We start from the raw sequence: 21,905 nt of genomic DNA, 5'->3' as shown, positions 1-21,905 counted from the left end.
ATTTGAATTAAATTAAAACAGGCAAAAAGATCTTGGGAGATTGTTGCAAATAGATCTTTCTTCTTCAATCTCCAATGACATCAGGGTCAAGTATTTAAAAAATTTATAAAATTTAGAAAAACTAATTGCATAGGTCAAATTTTCAAATGCTACTATTCAGATTAGTAAAATGCTTGTAAGTCTCAAAATTAATCTATCTTTTAAACCATCTAATTTCACATTGTCACTAGCAAAAGAACATATAATTTCATTTCTATCAGTAAAGGGGCTAGGATATTAGCAGATACTGAGAGACAGAGTTTGAACAAAGAGCAGAGATAGAACCCAGTCAACTCTCCAGTAATATGAAGAGAGGAAACACACGAGTGGCATCAAGCTTGTTCCTCACATCCTCCTGAAATGCACGGCACAGATGGAGAAACAAATTAACGTCAGAAAGGTCACCCCGCTTCGACATTGTGAGGACAGAAATGTTTCAGCTAAGCATAAATCCACAGCCTTCACAATTTGGAGGACTAATTTACTCCATTGTCCCCATCAAATAGTTAAGGGTGGTACAGTGCTCACTAGTAAACACCTCAGGAAAAAAAAAAAAAAAAAGACTGCTCTGATGCTGTTGTTAGAATCCTAATAAATTAGGCATTCTATGGCACCATCAGAATTTTGCTTCTAGCCACTAAGAGATCTTTGAAGTTTGAGAAACTGATAGTGTGCAAGGCTGAGTACCCAGAAGATATTGCATCTACAGTATTCAAATATCTACAGGCAGTAACAATGAATAAAAACATCCCCATTAATATATCACAACATGAGAGAGAGATACAGGTCTCTAGATGAAAACATTCGGGCACCAATTTGGTCTGCTGGCACATTACCTCATTCGTCCCTGAGCATTAATGAGTTAGCCTTTAAGTTGTTATTCCATAACCTCCATTTCAGCAAAGGCTGCAGTCGTGATGAACAAAATGGCTCATTTTACCCTATGCGGTGTACTGCCCCAAGATAATTAATTCGGGGGCAGCATTCAATACGTGAGTCAGCCCATCACTCCAGAGCAGACACTCATAAACTGAAGGTAGTACTGCATTCAGAAAAGCTCTGGCATCAAAAAATGTTTCCAGAACTTATTAGAATATTAGAATGGATCAGAGGTAGAAGGGACTCTAGCCATCACCTAGTCCAAAGCTTTCATACTATAGTTCAAAAAAATGAGGGTCAGAGACAGGAGTTTGCCCAAGGCCACACAGCAATCTGACACAAAATCTAGGCAAGAACCCAGTTCTTCTCAGACCTAGGGCTCTTTCCACTGTCTCATCCACCTTCGTTCTTAATAGCTACAAAATAATTAGCTAAATAATGAAATCAAAAGAATGAATACATAATCAAAGCCTGATTCGATCAAATAAGGGAGGTCATATCCAAAGGCAGACAGCCACCACAAAATACAACCTCTTTGTAAAATAAGGACAGGTGTCATTGTATAGAACGTGGGATGCCCTTTTAAAATTTTATTGACTAAAGAACTCAAGCTCAGGATGGTGAAAGGCAATCTTCGTGCTATAAACATCCCAAACAATAGTGTAGACCAGGTGATGCGACATCAAATACAACAAGATATAGTTGTATTATATATAGATATTCTCCCTGTTATCTGCAGTATGTGTCAGAGTGCATAACACTGCTAGTATCACAAGCTGTGTCACCCTTTATCTTTTTTTCCCTTTTGGTTGCTGCTTCTATTATGTTGTGGTAGAAAAAGTAAAAAAAGAAAATCTGATGTTCCATCAACAGGAGGTAATTTTTTCTAATGTCTAATTTTTCTTGTGCTTTTCACATTCTCAAAAGCTTTCCATGTGTCTGTTATTTTCAGACCCTAGCACACAGTAGGTGTTCAATGTGTTTGTTGGGTGAATCACAGGATTATAAATTCTGACAGTTTTGAGAGAACATAAACATCTTGTAATTAAAACTGCTATTCGTGACTCATGGGTAAATGAATCATGCCATTTTATTCTCACAACAAACCGTGGGAAGGAGGTAGGTTTGGTATTATGCTTCCCATTTTACAGATAACAACAAACTAGGACTCTGGAGAGGTTGTAACTTCCCTGAAGTTGCACTAACATACCATGGAGGGATATGATCTGGGAACTAGCCTATCCCCAGACCTGGTCTTGCCCTCCCCACCAAAACACGGCATTTCTTGGTTTACATCACCAACATTTGCTGCTTGGAACTGGAATGACCTGAGTCAAGAAGATTTCCTTTCCTAAAGAGATGGCTAGATTTTGAGGTCTTTCTTTATACACACTATTATTGGGAAATGGTAATGAAAGAAGGTGATTGATAGACAGGATAAATAGAGATAAATGATGATAGAGATATATGGTTTTGAAAAACACTATTATGAAAGATAGACCAAAAGAATTACTAGAGAGAAAGGCATCAAAAGTGCTTTGTATTACACCCATCACATCTCTTGCCTCAGCCCACTCCCCAAACTGACAGCATGAAATCCTGAAAAGGTCTTACGATATGGGCTAGAACTCAGGCTCAAATTCCAGCCTTACCACATGTCAGTTTGCACACTCACCAACCAAGTGACCCGGAGCTAATTTTCAAACTTTTATGAGCCTCAGTTCCATCACCTTACAAAACAAAAATCACGGTACCTATGAGGTGTGCCTGTGGTAAAGATTAAATAAAAGACAGGATGAAATGCAAGAATCCTCCAAAGGGTCAGTGCTGAACCAAGGTAGGGAACAGCACCGCCCACAAATACCTGTGAATCAAATTTGAAAGGAAGATGAACAGAAGTGCTGCTCTATGGGATGAAGCAGTGTCCCCCCTGAAGAATGCCCTTGTACCGTCCATTGTGGGGTGCCAGTGGGTACCATACCCTGTCAACAGATAGCTCACTTTCACAGGGGATGAGTTCAACTGTTTCTTCACTGGGTCTTGCGTGATCAGAAATGTAAGGTAGCTAACTGTGGGGGTTGGGAATCAGTCTAGGCTCTGAAACATAGAAGAAAGTTAACTGGCTCACAAAAGGGATTCAGTCCATACCTTTTGTTCCCTCAGCACAGTGTGTAAGCCATCCATGCTAGAGATGGTGGGGGGAAAGGGGGAGCCATCTGGACTGGAAAGTCTCAGTTCTTGCCTTTGGGATCTTACAGCCTAGCTGCAGGTCACATACAATCAAAAGTCTGCAAGACTATCAAGCAAAGTCCATGGGTCTAACACCTTCCTTCCCTGCCCTATTGAAATACATTTCCTCCCCTTTATTCCTTAAGGAGTATTAAGAATTGACCATTTCTCCAGGTCCACCAGCAGTGGCCAGACTCTTTCAGCTGTAGGTTGTTAGTGTGCATTCAGTAAACTCTGATTCATTTTTCCCATCTTCTCAACTCCCCTGGCCCCAAGCCCCCTTCTTTAAGACATATTCCCTTTCAGACACACACATTCCCTCTCACAAACCTCCATACATACACACACATCCTCATGTGTTCTCACAATGCATCTACACACACACACACACACACACACACACACAGGATAGACTTCCCCAGTGTATTTGCTACAACAGAAGGAAGGAGGAAAATGAGATTCTGAATTAAAGAGAGAACCATCCAACATTTGCCCCTCTAGACCACAGCTGGGGCTCCCACCAGTGGACACGAGAGAGGCAAGAACATGGGGACAATTCCTCAAACCATCTGGACAGAGAGAGCTGTCAAGGAAACCTTATAATAAAGTTGTTCTCCAAATAGGTGCTGAGAACTCTCTCTCTTCCACCTTTGTTCCCCACCCCCACCTGCTTCCCTCCTCCTTTGTATCTCCCCCAAGAAGCATTCAATTTTCTGCAGTTTTGTTTTTCAAAATCCTGAGTGGCTGTCATAGGGAACTGGGGCTGTGGGAGATATTTTTCTGATAGTTTTCATGATAGGAATGGTATTTTAAAACTACACTTAGATAATCGTATTTTAAAAAATATCTGTCTGTCTGACTGCCTGTATCTATCCTCCTTCAAAAATTAGACCACTGTCTTGGCCTATGATGCAGTGAGAAAAACCCTTAGACCAGCAGTCAGGCGGTCTGCCTAGTTACCAAAGCAGCTGAGTGGCCTTGGGCAAGTCTGTGAGCATCCCCAAGCCCCAAACACAAGCAGTGCCATTTATTTATTATTATCTGGCTTATCAGAGAACACGGTGGATACACAGTCCTCACGTCTGCCATGTCCTTGATTCTTCTACAGGACTCAGCCGCCTCCAGGACAGATAGTCACGCTGGCGTTGTCCATAGCTGGAGAGAGAACCCCTGCCCCTCTGCAGGTTTTTTTGCACCAGAGTAGGGAGGGGATAGAAGCGGGTCTCCCTTTCCCTCCCTAATGGAGTCGCAGTCCTGCAATCAGCCCCTGACCCAGAGCTAGGTGACCGCGGATGGAGGGGTGGGGTGGGGTGGAGACCGGGTGACGGGGAGAGAGAAAGGAACCGGCCGGCCATGACCTTGCGCCCTCCCCTCGAAGGGATGTCCCGGGCTACAGGTTGTCGCTGCAGCGCGCGGTCAGGCGGGATTGCGCCCCGCGCGTCTCGCCCCTAAGTGGCTCAAGAGCGCGCAGAACCTGCAAAGTTAAACAAAGCCCCATCGCGCGCAAAAATCACTCTCGCTGCTTGCCGCTGCCGAGAATTTGAAAAATGCAATCTTCCTTGCGTTTTTAACGTTTGAGCCACTGAACGCGAAACGGTGGGCACCTTGTTCAGCACCCGCAGGCTTCCTCTCCCTCCCGCACGTCCGGAGCTCCGCTTGGAGTGTCCTCACCCCCCACTCAGCCCCTCATGTGGGCTGCACTCAGGACCCTGGAGCCCTGCCCCTGCACTACCTCTTGGCGACTCTCCTGGTCCGGCCACGGAATAAAGGGCTGCGTGACCCGCTGGTCAGTCCTCCGGCGCGACTACGACTCGTCCTGGGACAAGCTGCAGGCTCGGCGGAGAGCTCAGCTCTATGGCTCAGCTTCCCCCGCACGCTCTCTGAAGCTCCCGCGGTGGGGCAGGGGCTGATTCATAGCAATTTTCTACGCAGCAGCCAACTCAGTGCCTTACGCATACCTGTTGGCTAAATTCTCTGGGCTACTCCCACTCTTTCTCATCGTTCCCCTCAATCATCTCTCACGTTATTCAAAGCTGATTTCCCTGTCAAGATTCAGCCTAAGAGTCCCTTCCTCTGAGGGCTCCCTTTCTCTTCCCCTGGCCGTGGCACACTGTCTCACATTATAGGGGACATTGAGGCAGAAGTGGAGGTTCAGATGGCTAAGAAACTTACCAAAGGCCGTTGAGCTATTTGGTGGCTGAGCTAAGAGGAAGGCCCAGAATTCCTGGAACCCAGCTCAGAACGCGTCTTATTACCCCTCATCACTTCCACTTCCCCTCTGCCCTGACTTCTATGGCATTGAAGGGCAAGTGGTATCCCTTTGGACACAAGGACTGCACAAGAACAACCCCCAGAGCCTCCTTGCCTCACTCTTCTGACTCCTTGTTTGCCATCTCCTCCAGAGCCTCTGCTCTTCCAAACTCAGAGACAAAAAAGATCATTTTGTTCAGAGTTCAATAAACAGCAAGAAAAATAAATGAATAAACAGCAAGAGCAAGCAGAATTCTTCCACCCATCTGGATGAGAGTGGTTTAAGTAATCCCCTTCTCAACACACACAGAGTCTTTGTCTTTCTATCTTCTTGGCATCTGGTGCAGTCAGAAGGCCATTCACACCTGCCCAAACCATCTTACCTTCTAATATTACTTCCAAAAATGCCTTGTTCTAATCTGCAGTCCAACAAACATATATTCAAATCATATTCAGCCAAGCAAAAATGTATTATTCACAAGCACTAAATATTCTCATCTGACGCAACAAGGGCAATATGGGGTTATAAAGGCAAGATCTCAAATGGGGAGAATTTCAAATACACAATTACACCCCCTCCCAGTTGAATTTTCTCCTCTCCTGGATGAAGCAAATGGATGGAGAGTGTTGTTGACAGAGGGACTGGATGGACAATAAAGAGGAGAAGAGAATCAAGAATGCCAGAGACTGGATGAGCCCAGCAAGAGGGAAGGAGGCAGAGCAGAGTATAGGCAAAGGAGAGGAGGAGGAAGGGGAGGGGAGAGGATAAACATCTGTAGGTGCTGGGGCAGCTCTGGAAGACATGAACTTATTCCCCAAAGGCTCGGAGTTGTGGCTTTTGGATTTGGATTGGAAATGAGATCCAGAAACCCAGTGGCAAGTCTCTTTTAAGCCCTAGCAAAGGAAGAGAGCTTCTGGCTCTCGAAGCAGCCTTGGTGGCACTCTTTTCAAGTACCACCTCAGCACCAGCAATACCAAAAAGGCGCCCTCTTCCCCTGCTACTCTTTCTTACCCCTTCCCCCTCAGGAATTAAATCAATCTTACCCAACACAGCAGTGTAATTTGACTGCTCAGGGTGGTTTTCCTTTCCCTGGAAGGAGAGGATCTCTCCCTCTCCTGCTGAAAATGGGCTGGGTGCTGCCCCTTTATACATTCTAGAGCACCAGATGAGGAGAGGGGGAGAAAGGGAGGGAGCGGCAGTTTGGAGCTGGTCCAATTTGTCCTTGGCATCCTCTTTCTTCTCTTGGTCTTTTTCTGCAGCCCCTCCTTCTGGCCCTGGCAGCTCTGCTCCCCTTCCTCACTACTGCATCCCGCAGCCAGATCCCCCACCCTCAGGATAAGGGACGGATACTGGGGTGCAACTTGAGGGTGATGCTTACTTTCTCTTGTGGGATCTCATGCTGATACGCCAGGGAAAGATCCGAGTTGGGGGTAGGTGGGTGTCATAGGAGATGAAAAGAGAAACCCACCCAGGTAACCAACTGCCTGTAAAGCAACACACTTTGGCATTAGGGGCAGCTGGGAGACATAATCTGAACCTGAGTGCATAAGACGCCAATTCAGGCAGAGGGCTGACAAATAATTGGCTTGAGTTACCGTGATTGCCTTGGTAACATAAATACATAAAGATGGCATGATATATTAGAAAGCAGATGATTGAGTATCACCCAGCCTTAGTTTTCTCAACTGCAAAATGGGATAAATGCTCACCTTAGAGCACTATGGAGAAAAGAGTGTGTGGAAATAACATCGGCAAGATACTTAGCACAGGGCCTCAAGCAGAGCCCCTTTCCCCCTTAACTTCCTTCTGGTGTTGAGAACAGGAAGGAAAAGGACTTGCTCAAGGTCACACAGCAGGTAACTGAGTCAAAATTGGAAACCAGGTCTCCCAAACATTCCCCAGAAAGGATGCTTTCCACTCCACTTTGTCCTCTAAGAAGCTGCCTGGCCATCTTTCGGACTGGGGGGAGGGGGAGGGAAGTGTGGCAGTTAGGAGCTGGACTTCCCTTGTGGCTCAGACAGTAAAGCGTCTGCCTACAATGCAGAAGACCCAGGTTCAATCCCTGGGTCAGGAAGATCCTCTGGAGAAGGAAATGGCAATCCACTCCAGTACTCTTGCCTGGAAAATCCCATGGATGGAGGAGGCTACAGTCCATGGGGTCACAAAGAGTTGGACACGACTCAGAGACTTCACTTGGACTTGGAGGATGCTTAATGTACAGACATTCTACCACTGAGTCCCAGCTTCAAGGGTTCACCTTTCTGCTTTTACCCTCCTGATCATCACTCAGGTAACATCCCTTTTCCATCTTGGACTAATTCATCGCCACTTTAGCGCCACCTCTGCTGCCCAACTCTGAGACAGTGACTCACCTTTCAGCTGGCCAGGGCCTCTGACCTCCAGGAAAGAAGCTTTCTTCTTAATGGACTGCAGAAGCCTCAGCCACAAGTGAGACAACCCCCCTTTCCGGAGAATCTGAGGGCTGGAGGGATTTGAGGAGTGGAATAGCACTCTATTTAAAAGCCACTGCTCTCCACCCCCACAGTGCCTGGGGTGCTGCTATTGGAATCGTCTCTCTAGACCCTTAAGGATCCTGTGTACCCTTAAGTCTCGGTGTTTCCGAGGGATTCCACCCAGGGCCTCATTTGCCACATGTATACAGCCTGTGCTGTAGCTGGCACTGTGCTAGGCACTGGCAAGGCGTAAGTTAAGAGAAGTTGTCCCTGGCATCCAGTGTGTGTTCACTACGGTTAAAAAAATAAAATAATGTGGCAACTTGGAAAGGGGGAAAAGAATTCAGGGTGGGGTGGGAATGAATCAGGAAGTTCCTTTGAGAGGTGAGGTGATGGGCAGAGTGGTGGTGAATTGAAATGTCTTGTGCCTAGTGTATGACACCACTAAAATCACTGCTGTGGGTGTTTCCCTTCAACAAAGCACGTTGCTTAAGTACTTGAATGCTAATTGAACCCCTGTCCAGCCTCTGACTTAGAGGCATTATCTGGTGGCCGTATCTCCAGCCTCTGATCCCCCTCTTCCCTAATCTCCCAAATCTTTATCTCTAGTGAGGGTGAGGGAGAGGGAATGGACATCCTTAGGATCTTAACTGGAATAAGCATTTTGCATGTATTTCCTCCTTTAAATTTCACAATCAGCCTGTAGCCTAAGCCAGGTAATCAACTGCAAAGTGGCAGAGTGGGGATTCGAACCGATACAGACTCTGAAGCTTGTGCACTTTGCACCGCCAGGCGCTTTACACAATGCGCCGCCTCAGGCGGAAGTCCTCTTCCTCCTCCTCGCCGACACCCGCGGTCCGTCTCTACAGAAAGCAGGCAGGCGGAGGATAGGAGCCAGATGGTTATCTGGCCGCGGAACATTCTGGAGTGACCTTTGTAGTTCGCTACAGTGGGAGGGAACCTCAGTTTCCCGCGATGGCTATGCTGCCCGAAGGGCAAAGCACCCTCGGCGACTCTACCGCCCCCTGCCGCCGGTAGCTCCCGGGCCGAGGCGGCTGTCCTTGGGAGGGCTTGTGTGCCAGAAAAAAGCTCACCGCCTGCCCAAGAGGGGTCGACGCTGGTGCTGGGCTGCAGACAGCCCTGCCAAATTTGGTGACAAAAGACGCCCTACTATGTGTCCAACGCGGTGTCGGTGATTCCTAATAGCCATCGCCTTTTATGTGAAAATTAGTGGCTTTGCAAAATAGTGAGGTCTCTATTAAAAGACGTCTTCAAACTAGATTAGAACGAATTTCGCAAAAAGCTTGTCTGCAGGTCCAAACTCCTTACTTCTTGAAACCAATAAAGCTTTCCACCCCCAACAGTTGCTCACTCTCCCTGGAGGGAGAGGAAGCAGCACCCCCGCCTTCCTCGACCCCATCCCCACCCCCACCTCCACCCCCAGTCGCGAGGAGCTGGGGTCTAAGCAGCGATGGGATCTGGGAGGGGGGCTGCTGCGGGGAGGAGCCTCCGGCAGGGTCGACCAACGCAGAATCAGGGTCTCCGCGGAGCTCACGTGCCCTCCGCCAGCCGGCGGATTCCCCGGGCCCTCCAGTTTTCCCGGGTTCCGACTGGACCCCATCTGGACCCAACTCACTCACTCCCTTTGCTTGGGGATGGGGAGCAGGCGGGTTAATGGGAACAACACCCAGGTCAAAGGGAAAAGAGCGTCTGTGCCTGCAGCGCCTCGGCCGCCCATCCCCCCTCCTTCCTTCCCCCTCCTCCCATCCTCGCCCCCTTCTCTTCCGCCCGGAGGGAAGGAGGGGGCGGGCTGTATGTGTATGTATGTATGCATGTACGCGTGTGTGTGCGCGCGCAAGTGCGGCTCGCCTGTATGTGAGTTCCGTGTGTGGCTGGGTGTGGGGTGTGTGTTGCATGCTTTAGTTCGAGTGCTGAGTGTGAAGTGGATTTGGTTTGAGCTCGGATGTGGAGCATGTGTTTGTGTGTGCACGTTTGTAGGTTGTACGTTTCTGCCTGGTTGTAGTGTGACTGTGTGGGTGCGGTCTGGATGTGGGTGTGTTCGATGTATGCTTCTGCCGGGGTCTGTGGTCGTGCTGTAGTGTATATGTGTATGCAGTGTGTGTATGTTTGTGTGCCCGTAGAAGCTTGTGTGTATGTTTGTTTGGTGTGTGTTTACCCTTAGCTGTGTTAGGTCAAGATGGGTTTACAGACGGTGATTGTTGTGGTGTGTAGTGTGTGTTCGTGAGCAAGGTGTCTTTATATGTGAGCTTACTTAAGGCGTGTGTGTCCAAAGGTTTGTGTCAGGTTGCACTGTGTGTGTGTGTTTGAGTGTGATGTGCTCTTGTGTGTGGTGGGGACGCATGCAGCCAAGGTCTGTGCTAGGGTGGAGGGCTGAAAACCCGGTGTGTGTGTCTTGGAGGGGGGTCGCCGTGTGGTTTTACAGGTGTAGTGTGTGAGAGCATGGGGTTGTCTAAAGAGCCCAAGTGACTGTGTGCTTGGTGGTTTTTTTTTTTTTTTTTAATTGGGGGTGGAGGGGGACTTTGCTCCAGGACTGGGACGAAGAAGGAGCTAGGGGCCCGCGACTTCGGCAGAGTCGCCTCGTGCCCGGAATTGCTGGGTCTGGGTCCGACGACCCCCACGCTGTGTGCACCAGGCCCCCCGGGGGGCTGGGTGTGAGCTTACCTGACTGCCTAGAGGAAAGAAGAGGAGGGCGTCGCCCGTGACTGGCCAGGTAGGGCGCCTAAGGCGCTGTTCAGGGGCTGGTGGGAATAAACTGGAAAGATTCTTGGTCACTGATCCCCTCCCCCATCCCCCAGGAGATCCCAGTTCCTGCCCAGCAAAGCCCAGCTATTTGCTCAAGGCCTGGCTGTTTCACAGTTCTTTGGCTTTGTGTGGGCACATACGGTTGCCTGGAATCCCTTTCCCCCTGGGCCTTGTGACAGACTCCTACTTATTTTTTAAGAACTCACTTAGGAGTCACAAAACTTTCTCTGCTTTACTGTAGCCCTCCCTCCCAGTTGAGGGCTCTTTCCTTTGAGCCATCATAGTTGCTCTCTTCATACTTCTCATGATATCATCATACATAACTGCAATTATTTGTCTCTCCTTTTAAACTTTGGGCTCCTATAGTAAATGCCTGGTATATGGTACAAATAATAATAGTCATCATGATCATTATGTTACCATTTATTAAGTACTTATTGTATACCAGGGATTGTGCTAGTGCATTGTCTGGAGTCTTCACAATGACCTCATGAGGTAATTAGAGCTATGACTTATCACTTTTTTGCACATCACACATCAAACTCTGAGTAGTTAAGTAACTTCTCCAGGGTCACACAGCCAGTGGGAGGTAGAGGTAGTATTTGAATCCAGGTTTGCCAAGCTCCCTAAACCTTTCTTCTTTTCCAAGCAGCCTCACCAAGAATCCCTCATTTCTGCTAGGCACTGAGGTCTCTATCAAACAGTATCACTTCCCAACAAATTTTTCTTTTGAGCTTACTGACAGCACCAAGAGTGCTCAGCATGATTATTTTCTTTGTCTCTGAGACAGCTGATAGCTTCTCCACCATACTTGCTTTGTTGACACCTCAAAATCTTTAATTACTCTAGGCTCATAAGCAGCTCACAGACTCCAGTTCTGGGAGCTCTCCTTAGGCTGGTGCTGAAAGAAAGAGCAGAGAAGGAGCACTTTCTAGCCATAGGGTCAGGGGAATTGAGCATGGATGGGAATGGAAGTGAGGGGTCAGGATGGAGTAAGTGAATGATTTCACAGCTCCCCCCTGACCCATTTTTATGGCACTACCACCAGAAATTTATATGTAGTAAATTTCAAGCAGACCAGTCATCGCCACATCAAACTACACACAGAAAAACAAGCAGAGCCCCCCAGTAGATTTTTGAATGAACCCCCTTTTGTATTATTCATGTTTGGGGGGAGCACTGTGCCTACCTAGTGGGGTTTCTGCTGCTCTGATGCCTTCCAAGCAGCCTCATCTGAGAATTTCAAATTAAAACAATACATCGCATTTTTTTTTTTTTTGGAACACATTTATTGGGGGGAGAGGGGGGTTGGCTCCATCACAGCTAAAGGGCTGCTGGAAGAACTGATTTCCAGCTCAGCCCCCCAGGGAACCAGCCTAGACTGTCGCAGAGAGGTCAGGGGGTGGATAGAGAGGGACAATTCAACAGTGGTGAGTCACTTTGCCACTTTTCAGGGGGGAAAGCAGAAAGCAAGAAGCACGATTTAAATTGCCACTGTTATTATTGTGCCCTTTCAACTGGCACAAATGAGCCTGGTGTGCAGACGAGAAGCAGCTGTAACATCCATAAAGCTTCCCCGCCAGCTGGGCCTGGGTCAGCACCTCATCCTGGGTGGGCAAGAGAAGCATTGCCTAAACTACTACGTAGCCAGAAAGTGTTGTGTTTTGTTTTTGTTTTTAAGTGCAGTGGGGAAAGTGGTTCTAGAGAAGTCAAAGTCACACAGGGCACAGACTAGCTGAAGCCCCTTGCTGAAGTCTGTCCAGGAAGTTCATGCAAACTTTGGTGTCTTCCAGCATCTGGTCTCAGGCAGGTGACTTTCCTGCTGCTGCGGGGGCCAGTCTGATCCCTCCTCACCCTCCTCTGAATATAGCAAGTCCACTTCCACTTCCTCACTGCCATCCTGCGAGGCTTCTGCCTCCCACCTCTACATACAGACCACTCAAGCACGGGACCACCTATGTAAATTCTGTTGTCTGAGTCCCACCTGAATTCGTGAAGACTGTCTGATTCACTCCAGTCCAGTACTCTTACCTGTGAAATGGGGGACAAACTTCACCTTTGAAGAAGCCGAAAGCTCCAAGACTCTAACTCCAAAGATGCACTTCTAGGCTGCATAACCCACATAAATGGTGGGTTAGGAGGGGCTACCAGGACCCTTGTCAACATTGCCACCACCATGGGGTAGACACACACACACACACACACACACACACACATGTACGCATGCACACACACTTCCCTTGGAGCTTAAAATCCCCACTATAAAAAAGTCTCTCTCTCTCTGGAGTTCATAACAGGAGGATTATACAGGGAATTGTAAAGGTGGAAAAAATGCTTTAACAAACTCCATTACTGCCAAATGTAAACAGAAATTTGCTTGTTTTCACCCTAAAAACAACCCATACGGGCAAGGCACCAAAACGGGAATTTTATCAAAAAAGAAAGATCTTGGTTTTCCCAAGAAAATGTGAGTAAAACCTTTAAAGATAAGGACCTTCAGACAGCTTTTGAGTTTGTATCCCAGCTCCATCACTTACTTGCTGTGTGATCTTGGGAAGGTTACTTCATCTCTCTGAACCTCAGTTTTCTCATCTGTAGTTTGGAGATGTTAACACCTGCCTTAGACATGCTCAGATGACTGAAGGAGGTAAAATATGGAAAGTGTCAGCCAGATGTCTAACACATCTAGTAAATGTTCAAGAAAAGGATAATTCCCTCTCTTGCTTAAGTCGCCCGCCACCCACATAGCCCAAAGTGTCCTAACTGGGGTGTTCAGGGACTGAAGCTGACTGACTAAGCTGCCAATTTTCCTCATTACTGGTGTGTCTGACACTCTTGAAATAGCCCCTCTTCTTTTAGGGTGATGTTGTGATCAGCCTAATGCAGCCCGGAAGAATTGGACCCTAAGTCCAATTCTCACTCTGCAGTTTCTCCTGGCAGTGTTAATGAGACCAAGGTTTCAGATGTAATATTCCATATAGGAAAGTTTCCAACTACCTGCTCAGCATCTAGACTTCCTCCCATTCCAGCTATGGACTGCACTCCCCAGCCCTCACATCAGAGCCAGTCTTGACCCCATCTCTTAAATGTGTGCCATTGTACCCCAGAGAAAGACAGGGTGAATATTCCCTGGCTAAACTGCCCCCACGACTTCCGTTATGTTTTTTCTTTTGTTTTCTGAACTCTAACCTAGAAATTAGGAGAGGCTCCCAAGGCCACCCTTTTTCTAGCAGCCACCAACATTGCGGGGGGCGGGGAGTAGATGAGGGGAGAGATGATGTTTCTCTGAAATATACTTTGCAACACCTAAAATACTGTTCCAATTAGTTGTTTTCTAACTGTTCGCAGTCAAAGGAAAATAAACCTACCCTTTGGTAAAGTATAAGAGAAGACCCCAATCGGTGCCCTTTCCTCTCTGATGCTATTGCCTCCCTCTAGAGACAAAAACAAGTCACTACAAGCTGAAGCTGCATTTGGGTAGAGTCGGGGTGGAGGTAGGAGTGCAGGTTAAGAAGTTGAGGGGAGGGGCTGGATATAATCCCATGGAGTGATAAAGAGGCTACAGAGTATTGAGATTTATGGCAGAAAAGCTCTGAGCGGCCAGGCTCCAGGTGCTCTCAGTCTCTGGAAGATGCCTTCAATTCCTCCCTCTTCTTTACCTCTCGTATTCATCCTGCTACCTACCCTCCCAGACCCTACTACCCCCTCCCAGACCCTAGACTCCACCATGTGAGATAATCTATTAGTGAGTCCCTCTGAGGATTTAAGAATTTAAGCTTTTCTCTATTTCCTATCCCTGTGTGCTTCTGAGGAGGTCCTGTAGCCCCTGCTTTGAAGAGGAAAGTGGGAGGGGTAACAGGGGTCAGCTACACCATACAGAGAACTGCTGGATCAGGAGAGAGGCCCCGGCCATTTAATAAGCATCACTGAGTGCAGGGACCTCCCAGTTACTGGGTAGCAGGTGCCTGTCCCGAGGAAGCTGTGTGGTTTTTCAAGAACTGTATCTGAGACATGACAGTAGCTGCCAAGGCTCATCAAACACGCCATCTACCTACTTCTGCTGATACATGTGAGAACAGATGATACTGCCAGAAGGAAACAGAAATCGTTTCCTAGTGACTCAGAGCCCCAGCAATAAGAACACAGGTGGTGTTTGCATTGCATCTTTCCAGTTGAAATGTGCACCTTTTCAAAGAAAGCAATCTATAAGTAATCAAGCAGATCAAAGACCAGAATTTGGACTCTGGGCAAGGAAACATCATCATCGTATTGACCACCTAGTAAATGTCTGCTTCTGTACCAGCATAGTAATGGAAGCTTTGCAAATGTTATTTCTTTTAATCTCATGCAGGCTTTGAAATCAGACCAAAAGGGGTTGTGGTCCTTGCTCAGCTATTGTGTGGCAGTGAGCAAGTTACTAAACCTCTCTGAGTTTTTGTTTTACAGTGAAGATGATAATACTTCAAAGAGTTGTTACAAAAGTTAAATGGGATCATTTGTGTAAGATGACTGGTACACAGCAAATATTCGGAGAAGGAATAAAACACATCTTTTGATACCTGAACCATAGAAGGCACTTAATAATGATATCGCCAATAACAATAATACAACTACTACTAAAAGTTATTAAAAATAATTATTATTATTTATAACTTGAAAATGTAGGCATTATTACATTACTTTAAGAGAGGTTAAGACACTTGCTCATTTTAAGACTGTGAAAGCAGGTCTGGAATTCAAGCCCATTCTGCCTTTTCCCACCCAGTATTAGGGGACATTTCATGATCATTGGGAAGATCACATTTGGCTGACCTGATTTAGTCATTACATTTAAACTAGAATTTGAAGAGTATCCCTTAAACTACGTATAGTGGGATTCTAGATAATTATAATTATTATATGGACTATTGTACGGACTATATTATATGGACTATTGTATGGACTATTTGCATTCAACTAGCATTTTAAGAATCTCTTTAGTCCAGGTTCGATGCATGATACAGGATGCTCGGGGCTGGTGCACTGGGATGACCCAGAGGGATGGAATGGGGAGGGAAGAGGGGGGGGGTTCAGGATGGGGAACACGTGTACACCCGTGGCGAATTCATGTTGATGTATGGCAAAACCAATACAATATTGTAAAGTAAAAAATATAAATAAAGAAGTTATGCTCCTCAAAAAAAAATTCTTTTTAAAATATAAGAGTAATTTAAGCACAAACTCGATAAAAATTTTGGGAAACAGAAAAAATAACTATTATCCTATCAACCTAATAGGGTCTCTTACTTGACCTTGTTGCTGAATTTTCTTCCAGTCTTTTAAAAAATGCATATTTGACACATAAATCATACCATTTTCCATGTTGCTACATCTTTGTCATAAACAGCATTTTTATGGGTGTAGACTAGTCTAACAAGTGGAGATGTCATATATTTTATTTAACCATTCCCCTACAGTTGGACATTTAGGCTGTCTTGGTTGATAAGTTGAAAAAAGGAATGACGTTGCTTTCACTGTTGCCATCATCACCCTCAGGGACCTGGTATCCTGCTCCATCAATGCCCAATATGCTTTCTGTCATTTGATATTTAAGCTTGATGAATGTCAGCTCTACTGCTGGAGCCTGAGATACACTTGCAAGAGTATCATTTTCTGCCAGTTTTCATCACACAGATGCTGCATTTTATACTATGATGGGTTAAGTGTGGCCTAACCTAGGAACCTAAGCTCTGGAGTGTCACTTTTTTTTCCTTTGGAGAAATGTCTTTTGACAAACAAATGTCATTTGACAAACAAATGATTTTCAAAGGCACTTCAGAAAGTCTTGCAATTGGTGGATGGGGGTGCTAGTCCAATGCCATGATCAGGGAAGCAGGGTGTCTCATTGGCAAACTTGCCCCAGCTCTGGGAAGTAATCCTGTGCAGTGCCACCAGACCTGGTCTCAGTGCAACGATTGGGTCCCATCCCCAAGAAAAGATCAAATTTGTATGTAAAGTGGGCCCTAGGGTCCCTTTAGCTTTAGAGTTTTGGCTGCTTTACAGAAGTCCAATTGTCTGAGGCTAAATCCAATGCCAGGAGTGAACTGGGGACAGAATTTCAAGTGGGTCAATTGTGCTGTCCCTTTCCCTGGGAAAGAAGCCCTTTCTGGGTCCCCATTCTTTCCATACCTAATTGATGCTTCTCCCAGATGTCTTCATATGGTCATCGATTGCCCGTTGCCACCCTCAAAAGATTGCTCTGACATACCAACAATGTCCCAAGCAAGAGGTGGTTGGGTGGGTAAAGGAACATTGAGAATGCTTCCCCTAGTCTTCCCAATCATCAGTCAGCTGCTCCCTCCCTGTGACTCCTGAGGATTTCTGGAAGGCATTTGAGAGGAGGCACCAAGGGCAGCTGGAGCCCTACAGAATATCAGTAGTTACCACAAAGTTACATTGATGTGAGTGAGTTCTTACCTGGTCAAAAAACTGTACCCCCAAACCAATGACTTATTTCAAAATGATGTTCTATGACTTAAGTGAGATCACATATGTAAAGGACTGAGGCTGGGACCCAGCATCTGGGTAGTACTTCACATATATTAGCTGCTCTGTACAAGTAATAGAACTGGTGTAGGCAGTGGTGTACCCCACTGACATATGTAGGGGGACAGGTCTCACCAGATTGGAAATGCAGTAGCAAATATATGTCAAACAACTATAGAATACAGACTCTGAAAAGAGCTTGAGTTTACTTTTTTCTTCAGGTGAAGAAAGTACTTCCAATATAAATTAGCAATTTGTGTGAACTATGTGGCATGTACAAGGGATTTGTGTGTGGCATGTGCATGTGTGATGTTATATTGTGTGTGAAAAGTATGTGATGCATGTGAAGTATGTGTGCACTGGTGACATTGTAGGTGGGAATGTGTACATGTGTGTGTGTTTATGGCTACGTGTCTGTGTACCGTGAGTGCGAACCTGGTCTTCCAACAGAGGGAGAGTCAACCATCCAGGACTATATTTACAGGGACACAGCTGGAAATCCTCTTTTGGCCAGGTCATTGGGCATTCACAACTTGGAGCACGTTCAAAGAAGAGCAGCTAGATGTGGGTAAAGAGCCTTGTAGCCGTGTCACGTGTTAAATGGATGAAGGAACTGGGGAGGTTTGGCCTGGATGAAAATAGGGGTGAGTGGGGGTGGGGAACGGAGAGGGTTGGCACTGTTCTCTTGGAAGGATCATGAAGGTCAGCACTAGAGCCAGAAAAAGAGATTTGGGTTCAGCTTAAGGAAAAACCTTCTAATTCTAATAGAAATGACTGTCTTTAGTTGGGAATGGGCTACTTGTGTGATACTGACCCTCTTCCCAATGGGGTTATTCATAAAGGAGACTTCATATTCTTGATCTCATTGGAGTCACAGCTTTCAAGCCAGGCAGGGGTGGAATGGTTCATTCCATCCCCTTTTCAAAGGTAGGGTGTTTGAGCTGAAAGGCCTTAAAAGGCATCTTATAAAACTCCCTTATAATTATTTTTGTCTTCTATATACCAGGATCACATAAACTAGAAAAAAAAATATACAGAACAAAAAATGAAACTCTCCGTGTGTATGCAGATCTTTCTTTCTTTCTCAGAGAACGTGTGGCCTGCCAGAGACTGCACTTGAACTTGCTAAGCATGCTGCAGCCCCCTAGTAGTAGGTCAGAGTTCTGGGATGGTTCTCAGCAGGGTGCTCTGGCTGGCAAGGACTAAAAACAGTTTCTGCAGAATTAAACTGCCTAGGCCCCTCCCCTCCCTGTGAGGGGGCAGAGGAAAGAGGAGACAACCCCAGGTTTGGTCTATGGCTGGTGACCAATGACGCACTCTCACCAATATAGATTTTGGAGGTGGAGACTATGGAAAAACAGGTGGCAGTGGGGGCAGGTGGCAGCCTAGAGGGGGTGGGGCCTACCAAGGGAGAGTGAAGGACAGTGTGAGTGGGGGTCCTGGGAAATCTCAAACAGAAAATATAAGTCTCCTGAAACTTAAGGAGGAGAAAAAATAAATGAGTTTCCAAAATGTACTTTATAGAAGCAGTTCCCAGGAAAGACCACCCACATAGCACACTAGCCCTGGGATCTTTTGTACACCTATGCCCTCAACTCCACAGGGATAGGGAAAACAGCATTGATCTCAAAGTATCCATGGGAAGACCCAGGCTAAAGACCCCAGGCCTCTGCCATTGGGCAGTTTGGAGCAGTGGACAGTTGACAGAGCCTCTGCAGAAACAGATTGGCTGCCAACTCCTTGTGTGACCTTGGGCAGGCCTTTGCCATCTCTGGCCTTCAGTGTCACCATCTCTTAAATAAAGGGGCTGAATTTGATGATCCTAAGGGGCCCCTGTCGATATTCTGTAGTTGAGATTGGCACATGGGGGACAGGCTTCAAGGCAAAAGGATCCCCGCTCCCCCAATCCATCTTCAGGGTTCCCGGGCCCGAGCTGCCAGGCCGGGGGCATTCATCCTGGGGCCTGTATGGCCCTTAGGTTTCGGGACTCTTGGTCCTAAGTGTCTGGCCCCGACGCTCTAGCTGTCCCCGAGGACGGCTGAGCCAGCGACTCCGCCCCCGCGCTCGACCCGCGTCCCGCCGAGCCATTAGCGCGATTGCTCGCTGTTCCCGGCAAAGCCGGTGATTTATGCGGGGCCTCGACGGGGCAGTCCTTGAGCCAGGAACAATTAGCTAAAAGCCCTCGGGAAGGGAGGCGAAGGGGCGGCGATCCAAGCCCCAGGGCGCCCGGCCGGGGCGGCAGCCGCCGGCAGCCCCCGGCCGAGGACCCCAGACCCCCGACTCGGCGGGCCCCACTCACCACGGCGGGGGCGGGGCTCGAAGGCCGACGCGAAAAGGCAGTCCAGCATCCACGCCATGGCCCGCGCTCGGCGCCGCAGCCTCGCAGCCGGCGTCCGCGCCAGCCCCCGCGCCGGCGGCCCTAAGTAGCCCCCGGTGACCACGCCCTGAGCCGCACCCTGCACCCAGCGAAGAGTGTCTCGGTCACCGGACACCTCGGGCCTGTCACGAAAGGGGCAGGGCCTCAGGGGAGCCCCCCTCCCGCCGGAGGAGAGGCGGCTGATCCCACAGCCCCTTCCCCCACGCGGAGGGAGGCCGATATCCAGCTCCTGTCCCGGGAAGCCCCGGCTCTGAGGGCAGGACCCTGCCCCTATCCCGGGGAGCCCCGAGTCTGAGGGGAGACGCCATCTCAGCCCTGGTGAGCCCCGAAGCTGAGAGGGAAGGGAGGCCTTGCCCCCAGAAGCCCCAGTCGGGTGCGTAAAAGCGAGCCTGTCCCCCAGAAGCTGGTATTTGAGGGCCAGATAGTGCACCTGCCTCTGGGAGCTCAGATCTGAGGGTAAGATTGTATCCCAGCCCGAAAACCCCCAAGTTTTAGCGGACACATCATCGCCGCCTTTGGGAGGAGGCCCAGTCTAGGCGGGAAGTGGTGTCTGCCTTAGGAGCCCTGAACAGGATGGGGAGGCCTGGCCTCCGCCCCTGGGGACCCCCTTGTCTTAGAGGAGGCATCACCTCAGCCGTGAATAACTCCGGATCTGATTTGTGATGTCACAGCTCTGTTCTCCAGGACCAAGAATGTGGGAGCCCCAAAGTTGAGAGTACTTTTACTGTTCCTGCCCTGTGGATCCCTCGGGCAAGTGGGAGATGCTTTCCTGTCTGGGATTGTTAGTTTTGAGGGGGTTGGTCCCCAACCGAGACAAAAGAACATGGCATCAAGTGTGTATGAATATGGGGTGTCCATCAGTTGCCGCTAACTTACGGATTCCACCGCCTACGCTTTTGCTCAGGGCACTGACATAGGAGGGGCACCAACATTTATTTTTAGAAAGAATTCGATATTTGATATTTCAATGGGGGGTGGTACTGTGTTAGATTTCATTGCACTTCCTTTATGGCTTTGGTTTTTTAAATTGTAAATGCGTATGGGGGCACATACCATAATAGGTTCAGTGTTTGGGAGCCCCTGGTGCTAGTAAACTAGTCCCACCCCCAAATCCTGGGGTAGAAGCAGCCACCAGGGATGGACCATTTGGGGCAAGAAGGGCTTCTGAGAGAAATTTCCTTTTCTATACCTGTTCAGCCTCATCTTAATTTCTCACCCAGTTCTCCATTGGCAGTTGTACAAACCTGACTCTGTGCCTTGTTTTTCTCTACTGGGAAAATGGGGCTCTGTCGATAAAATGCTAGTGAGGAGGTAGAAAGGAATATGAAAAATTCTCTTCCAACAGCTCGATTGCAGGCTTGAGGAGTGGAAGCTGCAATCAAAGGTCCTTTGGGGAGAGCAGTTATTACATTTGCTTTGCTAACCACTGATATTAGCATTAATGCAGCAAAAGGGGTGCATAAAATGGAAAAATCGTCTGTACTTCACCATGCAATTCTTAGTCAAGCAGAGCTGTAGTCAGAGTTTAAAGGGTTTCCACTCATTTCCCTTCCTTTCCGGGAAACATGGTACCTCTCTGCCTTTATACCAATTTCTAAATCATTTCCAATTTCTCTGTTTTCTAAAAGCAATCAGAGTCAACAAATATTCACCAGACCTGCTCTTTTACCAATTTCTGCTGTACAAATACCCAGTCATCCAAGCCAAACAAGTCTGACATCTAGAAATGTCCAGTTTCAGGCTCTGGTTATTGAAATCTCTGCCTTACCTCTTCCCCTGAGCATATATACCACTAGCTTTTGTGATGGTCTCAATGGGTTTCTTTTTTTTCCCCTGCTGAATGAGATTTTGTGTGTGGGGAGGGGGTCCTATAAAGGCTGCCTGCCCAATCCAATCCAATGGGCTACAGTAACTGAAGTTTCTCTCCTTCTAAAATAGCTCTACCTGAAGTACAAACTCATGACCACTATCCCTTGTGGTGATGTAGTAAAGGAACAAAGCTAAGCATGCTCACAGGCCTAGACTGGAAGCCCGACTGTGCTATATACTGGCTCTGTAACCTTAGGAAGATATTTTACCTCTCTAAGGCTTAGTTTTCCTTGCCTGTAAAATGGGGATGTTAATAGTTGTGAACAAACTCTTGGCAAACCAAAGCCTACTCATTTGGAAAAAAGAAAAGGGAAAATATGGAATTCAGAATTCTCAAAAAATTTTGTTTAACAGTCAAGTTAGCAGTTTTCCCCAACTCCTTTTGCTTTGACCCATGTCCTCTGCCACTTAATTACTTAGTGTTGTTTCCTTTGAAAATATTTACCCTTAACTAAATGTCACATAATAGGGGAATGCGTTTATCCATCAATCCATCCATTCTTTCAACAAATATTTATTA

The 21,905-nt window shown here is 47.3% G+C and overlaps 1 protein-coding gene across 3 annotated transcripts in view; it reads right to left on the bottom strand.

Moving 5' to 3' along the window:
• The window catches only part of ARHGAP36 (Rho GTPase activating protein 36), a 31,479-nt gene extending 11,956 nt beyond the window's left edge, over positions 1-19,523 (bottom strand). For 2 of the 3 annotated variants that reach the window (XM_070785359.1, XM_070785363.1), the window contains exon 1: positions 19,439-19,523. In XM_070785359.1, coding sequence (XP_070641460.1) covers positions 19,439-19,496 — 58 coding nt within the window. In that variant the 5' untranslated portion in view covers positions 19,497-19,523. Of the gene's footprint in view, positions 1-4,879; positions 4,997-19,438 lie in introns of those variants that run through there. The other variant, XM_070785360.1, reaches the window with a different exon arrangement.
• Positions 19,524-21,905: the final 2,382 nt, after the last annotated feature.

This window comes from Bos indicus, chromosome X (assembly GCF_029378745.1).
Source record: "Bos indicus isolate NIAB-ARS_2022 breed Sahiwal x Tharparkar chromosome X, NIAB-ARS_B.indTharparkar_mat_pri_1.0, whole genome shotgun sequence".
In the NCBI taxonomy this organism is placed as follows: Eukaryota; Metazoa; Chordata; class Mammalia; order Artiodactyla; family Bovidae; genus Bos; species Bos indicus.
The sequence above is the reverse complement of the archived record's forward strand: the minus strand, read 5'-3'. Positions and strand labels throughout refer to the sequence as shown.